Source organism: Megalobrama amblycephala, linkage group LG6 (assembly GCF_018812025.1).
Source record: "Megalobrama amblycephala isolate DHTTF-2021 linkage group LG6, ASM1881202v1, whole genome shotgun sequence".
Classification (NCBI taxonomy): Eukaryota; Metazoa; Chordata; class Actinopteri; order Cypriniformes; family Xenocyprididae; genus Megalobrama; species Megalobrama amblycephala.
The window spans coordinates 42,646,350-42,659,793 of NC_063049.1; the positions used below are offsets into that span (position 1 = coordinate 42,646,350).

Here is a 13,444-nt window from a genome sequence, read left to right on the forward strand (position 1 = left end):
TCAGAGCTCATTTCCCAGTAAATTCAGCAAATAATGGGCTAGTTTTATGTTTGAGGTCACGAATATGAGCTCATTCGCGATCTCAAACGTATTCTCAAAACTATATAATTTTCTTATATATCTATATAATCTTCAAAATCAATATTTCACTCGCTAACAGCTTCATCAGATTCATCCTGTAACAGTTACAGTCATATTTGATTGCGTTCAGTACTTGCTCTGCAGTAAATCGCTGAGCCATTTCATGTTTTGCTTATTCTTTTGTTTTCTGTCTAAATGAGTCGTCACTTCAGCATTGTGCATCAGACATTGCCACCTTGTGGAATAAAGGTGAATTGCACTTATTCCATCATCTAAGATTCAATTATTGCTGTGCAGAAAAAATATATGTACACTCATACACACCTCGGGTTGATAGCGACCCTATACAATTTTTACAAAAAATGAATACAAAAATAGGCATTCTTTTATAATGTTATGATTTTTTTCTTGTTATATTCTTTATAATGAATTGATTGAGGAATACCAAGAAGGTTGATTTCTAACTTTAAAAAATGAACGAGGAGGAGGGTAGGGAATGACGTCCCGGGTCACTAAAGACCCGAGGTATGCATTTAAGGGTTAACCGCTCTCATGTGATGCTCTGAACGTAGACACATCACTATTCTTAAGTGGCTGTTCATTTAGAAATGTGTTATTGCGTTATAAAAATGAGACGCAGGCAGTGGAATGAGAAAAAAAAGGCAAAGATATTAAACGCAAGTTGAACTTTTTTTTAACTTGACCGCCGTGTTTTTAGAATGACGTTTCATGAGTGAGACGCTGCAAAAGTGCAACACCTAAACGTGTCCGCCAAACATAAAAACAATAGGACAAATAGCGCAATGGAATGCAAAAATCTGTAAACCTGTTTGATATTGCATGTTTGCATGATGGTGACAGGCTGAAAGCTGCTGTTGTTTTCTGTTTTTACAATGCATTTACTGTTAATAATAGCCTATTACTGGTGTTATTTATTGCTATTACTTTTTGGCTAAGAAATATTTAGCATTTTCTTATTTTATATTATTTCTGAGTATATAGGATGTGTTTAAGATAAGTTTGTACAACATTTGCCTTCATATTTCAGGCATATTTCTGCAAAGATATTTAACAAATTGTTTTACATTTCCACCATGTTGATCACTTCATGTGTCATGTTTTTGGCATGGAACTTTTTTTAACCAGATTGTTAATGAAGAGAATGTTACTTAAGTTAAATTGTAGTTAGGTTAAGTTGACTAGTTAAATATTGAGTATATAAATAATATAATATATAAAAATTAAGATTCTATTTTTTTGCCATATCGCCCAGCCCTATTTTAAATATGTTTTTAGTAGCTTTTTGGGGATTTGAAAGTGTAAATTAACTTGGTGTTAATGGAGGCCTCACATTGGATTTCATCAAAAATATCTTAATTTGTGTTCTGAAGATGAATGAAGGTCTTACGGGTGTGGAACGACATGAGGGTGAGTAATTAATGACAAAATTTTCATTTTGGGTGAACTAACCCTTCAAAACACTTCAAAACTACAATGACTGTCTATTATGACTGAACAAACCATCACACTTTTTAATTTCAAAGCAAATACATAAATATTGATAACATTTTTATCCATATCCTCCAGTTGAAGTGCAGATCTCACCTAGTTTGGCTCCTTTCTTCAGTAAGGTCAGCACAACGGAGGTGTTTCTGCAGCCGATGGCTCGATCCAACGGCCTCATGCCACTGTAGTCCACATGCTCGATCACAGCACCCTTCTCAACCAGATAATGAACCTGCAAAAACACACGCTTCAGATCATCAGTGTGAACCTGAGGCTGAGATGTGAAAGAAGGAAGAAATTCCAACATACTGGAATATCACTGGAGTTTGATGACCAAAATATATCAGATATTTATTACTTTATTAAGAAATTAATAATTTATTCAGCAAGGATGCATTAAATTGATCAAAAGTGACATTTATAATATTTGAAAAATACATATATTTCAAATAAATGCTGTTCTTTTGAACTTTTGATTCATCAAAGAATCATGAGAAGAGAATGTATTGGTGTTTTCACAAAAATATGAAGCAGCACAACTGTATTCATTATTGTTTCTTGAGCATTAAATCATCATATTAGAATGATTTCTGAAGGATCATGTGACACTGAAGACTGGAGTAATGATGCTGAAAATTCAGCTTTGATCACAGGAATGAATTACACTTATTCACATAGAAAACAGCTATTTGAAATTGTAACAATATTTTTACTGTATTTTTGATCAAACAAATGCAGCCTAGATGAGCATAAGAAACTTCTTTTAAAGACATTAAAAACCTTAATTATTCTAAACTTTTGAATGGAAGTGTATAAATAATTAATTATATTTATTCCCAGATTTTTTCCTCAACTGATTCCTCACAATAGTCAAAACAATTATCAATCAAAACAGCAGCACAAAATGTCTGTCACACTGTCAGATAACTATTCAGATTACAATGCAAATGCATCATCCTGTTGAATCTACAGCAGCAAAACTCTGCTGAGAAACCCCATTTCTCTCATAATCCGATGCATCAGTCCTGCGCCTTCACACAGCGCATCTCATATCAAAAAGAGCCCCGCTGAACTCCACAAGCTTTAATTACGGCTCTACAATGTGCTGTTCACTTACAATGTCAGCGTCTCCGTAGAAGGCAGCCAGGTCCAGCGGTGTGCGTCCATTCTTGTCTGAGTGGTCGATAACTGCACCCTTTTCCACCAAAAACTGAACAACGTTCTTGTGTCCTTTTAAACATGCCCAGCTGAGGGGAGTTAACCCTTCCTTATCCACCGACGCTAAAGAGGCACCTGGGAAAAGCAGAGGATGTTCGTTTGAACTCTTGCTGGAAACTTGCCACTTTATCTCAATAAATGACTTTCAAACAACAGGTTTGCTCTTCTACTTTATTTGAAACAATGACTCTGTTATTGAATGGAGCTGAATCAAAATCGATCTGACTCGAGCTGAATAACAACACTATTGTCTTCTGTACAGCCGCTTTATAGCAGAATTTGAATTTGTCTCATATTTGATGAAGTTTGCATCATTAATTGCACTGCCCCTGACTTCAAAAACCTTCATTTCTTTTTGACTGAAGAAAGACATAAACATCTTGGATGACATGGGGGTGAGGAAATTATCAGGAAATTTGAATTCTGAAGTGATCCTTAAACATCAGAGCGAGTGTCCATGTAAAGTGGCTAACATTAGACTACTATTTACATGTTTCAAATGATAAGCCATGTCTGAGGTCGATGGATGATAGAGGTTTGGATTTCCTGCCCGACATACTGTAATTACCACATGGACCAGATGTGTAAATGTTCTCTCTGTTTTTTGTTTTTTCCTGCGACCAAACGACTAATTAAATTTGGTTGACTGAGCCTCTTTTAATCCACTAACATTTAGTCGACTATTAGGGGGCGGCCCTAGTCATTTCCGTGTTTATTACTGTGAAACAGCTGTATTGTATAAAGTGCTGTATAAGGAAAGGTGACTTGACTTTATGTTGCATTATAAAAAAAAGCTCACAGTGCATATGCACATGCCACTCACCTTTAGACAACAGGAAGTCAGCCGTGCTGAGATGCCCCTCACATGCGGCCACCATCAGCAGTGTGCGGCCCTGTTTGTCACTTACGTTCACATCCGCCCCATGCTGCAGCAACAGATCTGCAATCTGTAGATGATAATTCATTAAACATTCTTCCCTGAAGAGGAAGTCCTGCTGTTTGCGTGGTTTAAGTGTTTCGCAGCGTCCCACCTGCCAGTGTCCCTGTCGAACCGCGCAGAACAGCGCACACGCTCCTCTCCTGTTCACCTGCTGAACCTGCGCCCCCCGCTCCAACAGGAAGTCACACACCTCCATCTTCCCCCGTCCTGCAGCCGCAGTCAGAGCTGTGTAAAGAGCAGGGCTATTATTATAGTTAACTAAAAACAAAAACATTAAAAAAAACATTTATATTTCACTAAAATATAATATAATTTTCTTTTTAAAATGACATTTCTCATTTTCATTCTAAAATAATTAAAGCTAAAAACTAAAACTTAATAAAAAACTATACTGGCATTTTAAAAAAATAAATAAAACAAAAACAAAATTACAATTTTTTTTTTAAGAAAATGTACATATAAAATCCAATTAACAAAAACTATAATAGTACATATTATAGGTTTTTATTCAAAGTTATGCACTATTTTAATTGATTATTAAATAAATAATGGTGCATATATGTTTTTGGGGGAAGTTCTATATAAATAATATAAAATATAAATTAAATAACATTTATATTTAATTTATTAAAAAATATGTAATATAACTTTATATAAATAATAATATATTAATTAGTGCTGTGAAATCGATTAATCACGATTAATCACATCTAATATAAAGTTTGTAAATATATATATATGTGTCTGTTTGTGTGTATATATATATATATATATATATATATATATATATACACACACACACACACATATATATATATATATATATATAATATAAATATATATATATATATATATATATATAATAAATATATATTATATATATGTATATATACATATATATATATATAAAAATACACACTTCACGATACGATATGATCACGATAAATGGCTCACGATAACGATAATATCGCGAGTCAGCGATTCTGCGATAATCAATATATCGCTAGACAATCCTATCCGGTTGTTAAGTCTGACGTCACGCGGCAGCGCTTCCGGGTCCTAACGCTCTATCCCATACCACAAGAAAACAACAAATGATTCTAATATACATACACGATGTGGTGTAATACTACAAAAAATATATAATTATAACCTTTATCTCCATACCAAAATTCCAGATGGCCAGACAATGATTCATCTTTTATAAATCGTTAAAATATTAATATCTGTGACGCTGTGAGCATGGACTGTTGCATACACTGTAAGTATTTAAAATGTTTAACTTTTTTTAAATGATTGATGTTTAAAATGAATAAATAGCACTCATAAATGGCCGTCGATGGCATTCTCAAGTGAAACGAGTAGAGGGTTGGACCCAGAAACGGCGTTCCTTACGTCACGACTTAACAAGCGGATAATGATACATCACGATATCGGTCTTAATATGAAAACAAAATGCAAGTGAAAAGGTTAAGTGCAGGTTAACGGATAAATCCGATCTTCAGTTCCTGCAATATATGGAGATTTAATAGAGTTCACGTCACCGAAAGCAAGAAATATGAGGTGCATTTTATTGACCATCAGTTAATTTCAAAATCAGAGAACGCAATAGGAGAGAACGGCAACAGCACTGGTAAGGTCTCGTTACTTTTAATGAAGATAATCGTGTGTTAAGCACACTGCGACTTACTTTCACTTTCATATGCGGCAGTTTGCGTGTCAGCTTGCTGAAGAGATCTGCAGCGATGCGTGATGCAGTATAGTTGTCATATCTGACTGTCACATGTTTCAGTTTTAGTATTTTTGGGAGAAGTAAAATTTACATATGTAGTTTCAACATCCAGATGCATTTAGACTGATGCATAGACAGTTTTGGAATGCGTCCCAGACCACCTCCTGAAGTGGTTTGAGCGATCAGATTTAAATCCGTCTCAAATGCGTTTCGGAGGGCATTTAGACCTGGTCTTTTCAAGATCGGATAGCTATCCGATCATATATATATATATATATATATATATATATATATATATATATATATATATATATATAAACACAATGCACGTAAACAGCTATTGAGATAGATCATTAATTAGAGCTAACAGACTAGACTGTGTTCTGGAAGCTTCTCTCCGGCTAGAACATTCATGTCAGGTCTGATGGGGTCGTCTAGGACACCAGGATTGATGGTCACATGACTAACAGCTCTGCAGTTTGAGCAAGATTAAAGGACCGGGACTCCGGAGTGGAGAAGATGCCTGTGCCATTAGTGATGTCTCCAAGAATCAGAACATCCATCTGTACTGAAGAGCGCTGCTTTCATTTACACACAGAAAGATGGAGTGAAGCAAAAACACAGAGAGGGACGCATCTTAAACTAATCTAGAACACGTTTTAAGGGGTTTTTATTGCTTCAGGATGAAAATTAAAGTGTGACTCTCACACTGATCTCTCAGAGCTGATCTGTCATCTGTGTTTTGTTCATCTTTAACTCCAGCCGTGTTTCAGCAGACCTGTAAGCTCATATACTCGTTTGTTTACTGCTCGAGAAACAAACTGGACAGAAAAAAGCCAGAAAGCTCTCTTTTTATATCCACAAACGCCAGTGAACCTTCACACAGATCAGGAACATGTCCGGGTCACGTGTGACTTCAAAAATCAAACGGGAACAATAAGAAATTAAATTTTGCTTCAAGAAAATAAAGCCTGTTTTTTCCACCTGGGACTGACACAGCGTCTTTTAACCTGAGCTGCCCCACACAATCCCCCACAATGCAACTGTATAAACAGCGGGATCCCACACAACACACTGACACATCAGAGAGGAATAACAATCTCTTTGATCTTCTGTGATGAAAGAGTTCATCGAGCTGTGAATCATGCTGGAACTTTCACAACTCAAGATCTTCCACATTAAAAAAGACATCAGAGAGAATTCCATCCATCCATCGTGTCTGTCATTCATCCCATCCATCCATCCATCCATCCATCCATATCTGTCCATCCGTCCATCATCCATCCATATCTGTTCATCCGTCCATATCTGTCCGTCCGTCCATCATCCATCCATCCATCATATCTGTCTGTCTATTTGTCCTTCCTTTAATGCATGCATCCATCATATCTGTTCATCCATCCATCCATCCATCATATCTGTTCATCCATCCATCCATCCATCCATATCTGTTCATCCGTCCATATCTGTCCGTCCGTCCATCATCCATCCATCCATCCATCCATCCATCCATCATATCTGTCTGTCTATTTGTCCTTCCTTTAATGCATGCATCCATCACATCCGTCCATCCGTCCATCCATCCATCCATCCATCCATCCATCCATCCATCCATCCATCCATCCATCCATCCATCCATCCATCAATCCATCCATCCATCCATCCATCATATCTGTCTGTCTATTTGTCCTTCCTTTAATGCATGCATCCATCACATCCGTCCATCCGTCCATCCATCCATCCATCCATCCATCCATCCATCCATCCATCCATCATATCTGTCTGTCTGTTTGTCCTTCCATCCATCCATCCATCCATCCATCCATCCATCCATCCATCCATCCATCATATCTGTCTGTCTATTTGTCCTTCCTTTAATGCATGCATCCATCATATCTGTTCATCCATCCATCCGTCCATATCTGTCCATCCGTCCATCATCCATCCATCCATCCATCCATCCATCATATCTGTCTGTCTATTTGTCCTTCCTTTAATGCATGCATCCATCATATCTGTTCATCCATCCATCCGTCCATATCTGTCCATCCGTCCATCATCCGTCCATCCGTCCATCATCCATCCATCCATCCATCCATCCATCATATCTGTCTGTCTATTTGTCCTTCCTTTAATGCATGCATCCATCATATCTGTTCATCCATCCATCCGTCCATATCTGTCCATCCGTCCATCATCCATCCATCCATCCATGGCTTGATAAACAACAACGCAAAAACAAAAGCCCAGCAAACAGAAAAGTTCACTCAAGGGAACCACATTTGAACAGGAGAAAACAGAGTTCCTAAAGTTTCTAAAGCCTGTTATAATGCATCCGCTGAATCCAGAGTGCTCGAGAGGGATTACACAAGAGAAAGATGAGTGTGGAGGTCCTGCTTCAAGGTGGTCTGATAATGGAAATGATCTTCATCTGAGCTCTGTTTGTTAGTGGGATCGTATGGGTCCGAGCACAGAGAGGATTGATCCTGGTCTGAAGATTAAAGAACACAAGAGCACTCAGAAGAAATGAACATCTCTGGTCGAAGCATCTGTGTTGAGAACGTATTTTTCTTTATGGAGAATGACGTCAAAGAAATTACTTTATATTATATTGTGTCTGAGAAAAAACAGGCTTCCCACTGTATTTCCAATAGACACTGATGAGTATTGGTCTTTTAAAAATAATTTTATAGATATGACACTGGCAAAGAGCAATCTCTAATGCTAATAGATATTTATTTAAGATTTCATTATTTTCATGACTTTTCCAGGCCTGGAAATGAATGAATGAATTTATTCATTATTATAAAATATATATATATATATATATATATATATATATATATAAGAGATAAATTGAATACATTTAAATTTTCCCCAACGATTTTCCAGGCGTGCAAATAATAAAATAAAATAAAAACAATTCAATTAAATATATAATTTCTTTTTTTTTATTTTAATTTATATTTTAATTGATATTCAATTTAATTTAACTAAAAATAATAAAATAATTAAAAATAATATATAAAAATATAATTTCTATTTATTTAAATTTTAATTTATATCTCATTTTAATTTATATTTTAATTGATATTCAATTTAATTTAATTAAAAAATAAAATAATATATATATATATATATATATATATATATATATAAAAATTATATTTATAATATATAAAATATAATTTCTATTTATTTAATTTTAATTTATATCTAAATTTAATTTATATTTTAATTGATATTCAATTTAATTAAAATAAATAAATAATTAAAATTATAAATATATATGTATAATATATAAAAATACAATTTATATTTATTTAAATTTTAATTTATATATTCAATTTAATTTAATTAAAAATCGTAAAATAAAAAATGAAAAATATTATATAAAACACAGACACTATCTCAACTTTTGTGTTAATGAGAAATTGCCTTGTTTGAGGTTTTCAGAGGTGAACAGCTGCCTGGGGAAACAGCTGTGTTTCTTCAACACTCTTATCTGTTGAATCTCTGTTTGGGTTCAATGTTTTGCTTGCATTTCACATCCCTGTAGAGTTTAAAAGTCCTCCTGTAGTCTGTTGACTTCCTCAAAGCACACACACACACACACACACACACACACACACACACACACACACACACACACACACACACACACACACACACACACATAAACAAACATCCATGATGCTGAGATATGCATGTGCTTCTATGCGACCTCATGTCATGACAAAACAAAATCTCCTTGATCTTTTAAGAAAGACATAGTGTAACTTTCTATCTCATAGTGTAACTCAAAACTTCCTCCCAGTGAAAACAGAGCATTCATTGAAACTAAACTATTCAACTTTCAGACATCAGATGGATGAATGAATTTAAACACAACCACCCACATTCACAATCATATATATACACCTTAAACGCAATGCAAGCTTCGGATAAAAGCATCTGCCAAATGCATAAATGTGAATGTTAAAGACACGGCAGCAAAGATCAACCATCTAATAAGGGTGAAAAAGTGGATGCAAAACACTTCAGTGACATTATGACACATTTATGCAAAACATTTTAGTAACATTCTAAGTGGAAAAAAATTAAATAATAAAAATGCATTAGAAAAGGCCATTAAAGTGAATGTATTTATTAGCTCAAGGTCTTGTTTTTATCTGTGCATTTCTCCTTCTGTTGAATACATGCATCTTTAGAGCACTGAAACACAGTAATGAACGTAATGAAATGAGATGAATGCCCACGTCTGACCTCAATGGACTCATGACAGCAGCCACATCTCAAACACACAATCCACAGCAGACAAACCTTAAATTTGACACTGATGAAGACAGCTCATCACAAACCCCTTTAAACTGCACTAGAGACAACAAAAACACTTTATCCTGCAATAAATGACCCTGAGGCGTTTTTGCACAAATGCTTAAACATTAGTGATTTACATTAGTCAACCTAAAGAGAGCATATAAATGACTAATGATCTGTTATTGGAGCAGTTTTGAAGCTAGTATTTGATATATCATTCTTTAAATAATTAAATGTTCTTTGTTGGAATTATGGTTCAACCTTTCACATCCAAAGAGCCTTTCCGGTAAAAAGTTCTTCACATTAAAAATCATGGTTCTTTTAAGCCTATGTAATACCTTAAAAGGCTAAAAATATCTAGATTGTGCATGCTTTTTTTTTTTTTGATAATGTATTTTCTGACAAAACATCTACAGACACCCACAATCCACTGCAAGCATCCCACCGAGTGTGATTCTGACTCCTAATGGCACAGAAATAATGACACAGTGAGAGAAACGAGAGAGAAAAACATGAAGAAGAAGAACTGAACGTACCTGTTTCGCCCCACAGTGTGTCATGGGCATCAATCTGCACCTCCAGTTCATTATTCAACATCAACAAGCCTTCCAGCACCTGCCAAAACACCATCGCACAATCAATCAAATGCAATACTGGAACAAAACAGCAAATGAAGACTCAGAAACATCCCCAGCAGAATGCATACAAGACAGAGGGACTGAAATCAAGGTCTTTATATAGGGCATATGTGATTAAAAATTGGCTTTTGTGTAGTTACTCTCCAGTGTCTGGAATTTTAAGTGTTTTTAAAGTTATTTTTGTTTAAATCAAATTTTTGGAATTTTGGAATTTTAAGTTACATTGTTTAAATCGAACGACAGTCTGACCATTGCTAAAGTAACAAAAACAAGGGGAAAAAATCTAAATAAAATCTAAATAATGCCACTGTCATAAGTATGGAAGCCTGTTTCCGCCACTAAAAAAAAAAAAAAAAAAAAAAACGCCATTAAAAAAGAAAAAAAGATTAATTACAACTTTTTATCTCAGAATTGCGAGTTATAAAGTCAGAATTCTGAGATATAAAGTCGCAATTGTGTGATAAAAAGTCAGAATTCTGACTATATAACTTGCAATTCTGAGATAAAAAGTCGCAATTAATCTTTTTTTTTTTTTTTTTTTTTGTGGCGGAAACGGGCTTCCGTACATAAGGATAAATTAATAGTTGTAATAAAAATAACGCAAACTACAGTTTCATGGCTGGTACATTTTTTTCAATTTACCCACTAATGGCAAGATTTGCAACAAGTTAATTGTGGATCTTGACTGCAACCATGAATCTATCTGGGTTGAGCAACAGGAAGTTGAATTAATAAATGCATATGCTGGAACAATCTCAACACCAAATAAAACACACAAGAGCTTGTTTAAAGGCTCAAACAGCTTGAAAATAGAGACTGGTCTGTTGCTATGGCTGTTCTCCCATGGTCAACCGAGTCCAAGATTTATTGTACTTCAAGGTCTTCTCTACATCTTTTTACAACTTTCTTTAGTGTGTAATCTTGCTGTTTGTTTATAAACTGTGGATCATTTATCATTGCTTTGACAAAATGCATTCAATGACTACTTCAAATTACACAAATTCTTTTCTCACTCAGACACAAACACCAGATTCTAACAGATCATTTATTGTGTTATGAGATCTTCTGCATTATTTACAGCTGCTTTTGTATTTGATGCGGATTTGATTTTACAGGTACCAGCTGTAGTTGTTCAGAGCATTTAATATTATTATTATTATTATTATTATTATTAATTAAATGACTCAGTGAAGTATTTGACACAAATGGGTAACACGCTGTGCATTTTTAAGTGGTTAGAAAAACATTTTGCCTCGCAAAAGGTAAAAAGCATCTTATTGCACCTTAATAGAACACTTTTGCCATTGGCACGTGTGTGTGCGTGTGTGTGTGTGTGCGCTCACATGAATGTGTCCCATACTGCAGGCCGCTATGAGCCCCTGCTGCAGGACTTTGTTCTTCAGGCTCAGGTCCTGTTGACCCTCACTGCTCCAGTTCAGCTCCAGCAGACACTCAATGACCTCTGAATGACCCCGCAGGGCTGCATGCACCAGCGCACACTGACCGCTCTTGTCCACGTGATCCACCTGACCACAAACGACATAATTGTTTACTCACTAATGCAGTCATACAAATGTAATCTTTACTGTGCTGCTTTATCTGTTTATGATTTAGAATGAGCAGAAACCTGTGAGAAATATAACAAGGCAAAAGAACTGATGAAAATAAGATGTTACGTAGGAGCTATAGCTTTGTGGGCAGCGTCATATGCCATAGGCGACCTGCGTTCGAATCTCAGCTCGAGGTTCAGACTTATTTGTTCATTAATGACGTCAGCGGCGACTCGTCAACGTCGACTTTAATCACATAAATGTCGACTGAAGTCGTTCAACCCCTACCCACAACAGTGAAAATACATATCTATACTCTACCTTGGCTCCTCTCTTACAGAGAAGGCTGACCAGCCCCAGATGACCAGCGGCCGCTGAGTAACACAAAGAGCTCATGCCGTTCTCTGAAACCACGTCCACGTTCGCTCCAAACTCCAGCAGCAGGGCGGCCATTTCCTGATGGCCCAGGTGAGACTGGACACAAAGGACCGGGGCGTTGTTCAAGACCTCCGTACGATAGTTGACATTCGCTCCACCCAGCATCAGCAGACGGCTCACCTAGAGACAGAAACGAGACAGTTCAGAGACTGACAAATGATGTGTTTATTATGTGTCTGAATCAAAAACTCTAAAACTCTTTAACCAAATCCCTAAAATCGACTTTGATTTTCAGTCGTTCGGAGCTGCCGGTTGTCATTTATCTTCCAGCAGCCCTCATATTGTGTCTTTCTTTGTAAAACAATGCCTCATCCTGTGTTTAAAGTTCACTACGAACAAACTGCTGATTGGTAAAGCATGCTGATCACAATTCACAGACTCATTAAGTGCTCCAGCGCGAGGCGGCACATTGTGTCCCAGTCATTAATCAGCCCGGATTCTGCTTTTGATAAGCGTATGAATAACAAACGTTTAATCAGCAGCGGCTGCGCGGCCCCAGAGGCTCGAGAGCGCCTGGAAATGAAATTTGTTTTATTTACCAAAACCACATGAGAATGTTTAGACTCCACCTTGAGGAATAGAGAGAGAGATGGAGAAGAAGAGGCGAAAGATAAATATAAAATACAGCTGCACAGCAATTACAGCAGCCGAACTCGACTAACACTCACTGAGAGCCATGTAAAGAGTTCAAGGATGACTTATTCACACCGAGAGGAGAAACGTACAATACTTTTTACAGTTTGATGCGAGTTTTTACACCATATTTAATCAACTCAGGATGAGGAGAGAAAATAATTAGCTTTTCACAATGAAAGAGTTCAAAGGTTATGAGCAAAAATAAATAAATAAATCCAGCCACCCATAGCGACTTATCCAGGACTGGGTCTGGAGAAGGAAATAAATAAATAAATACATAAAATTTGAGCTGATGGTGGTGCTAAGAGGGTTTTAATGTGTTACATACAATGTGGTATGTAATATATTAATTGTATATAGCATTATATAAAACATTTTTTTTTTT

The 13,444-nt window shown here is 35.9% G+C and overlaps 1 protein-coding gene across 1 annotated transcript in view; it reads right to left on the bottom strand.

Moving 5' to 3' along the window:
• Positions 1–13,444, bottom strand: part of tanc1b (tetratricopeptide repeat, ankyrin repeat and coiled-coil containing 1b) — a 189,099-nt gene that overhangs the window by 10,853 nt on the left and 164,802 nt on the right. Inside the window, 7 exon segments of the mRNA XM_048194706.1 lie at positions 1,687–1,819; positions 2,705–2,880; positions 3,629–3,752; positions 3,837–3,970; positions 10,334–10,412; positions 11,779–11,961; positions 12,307–12,543. Of these exon segments, the coding sequence (XP_048050663.1) occupies positions 1,687–1,819; positions 2,705–2,880; positions 3,629–3,752; positions 3,837–3,970; positions 10,334–10,412; positions 11,779–11,961; positions 12,307–12,543 (1,066 nt within the window).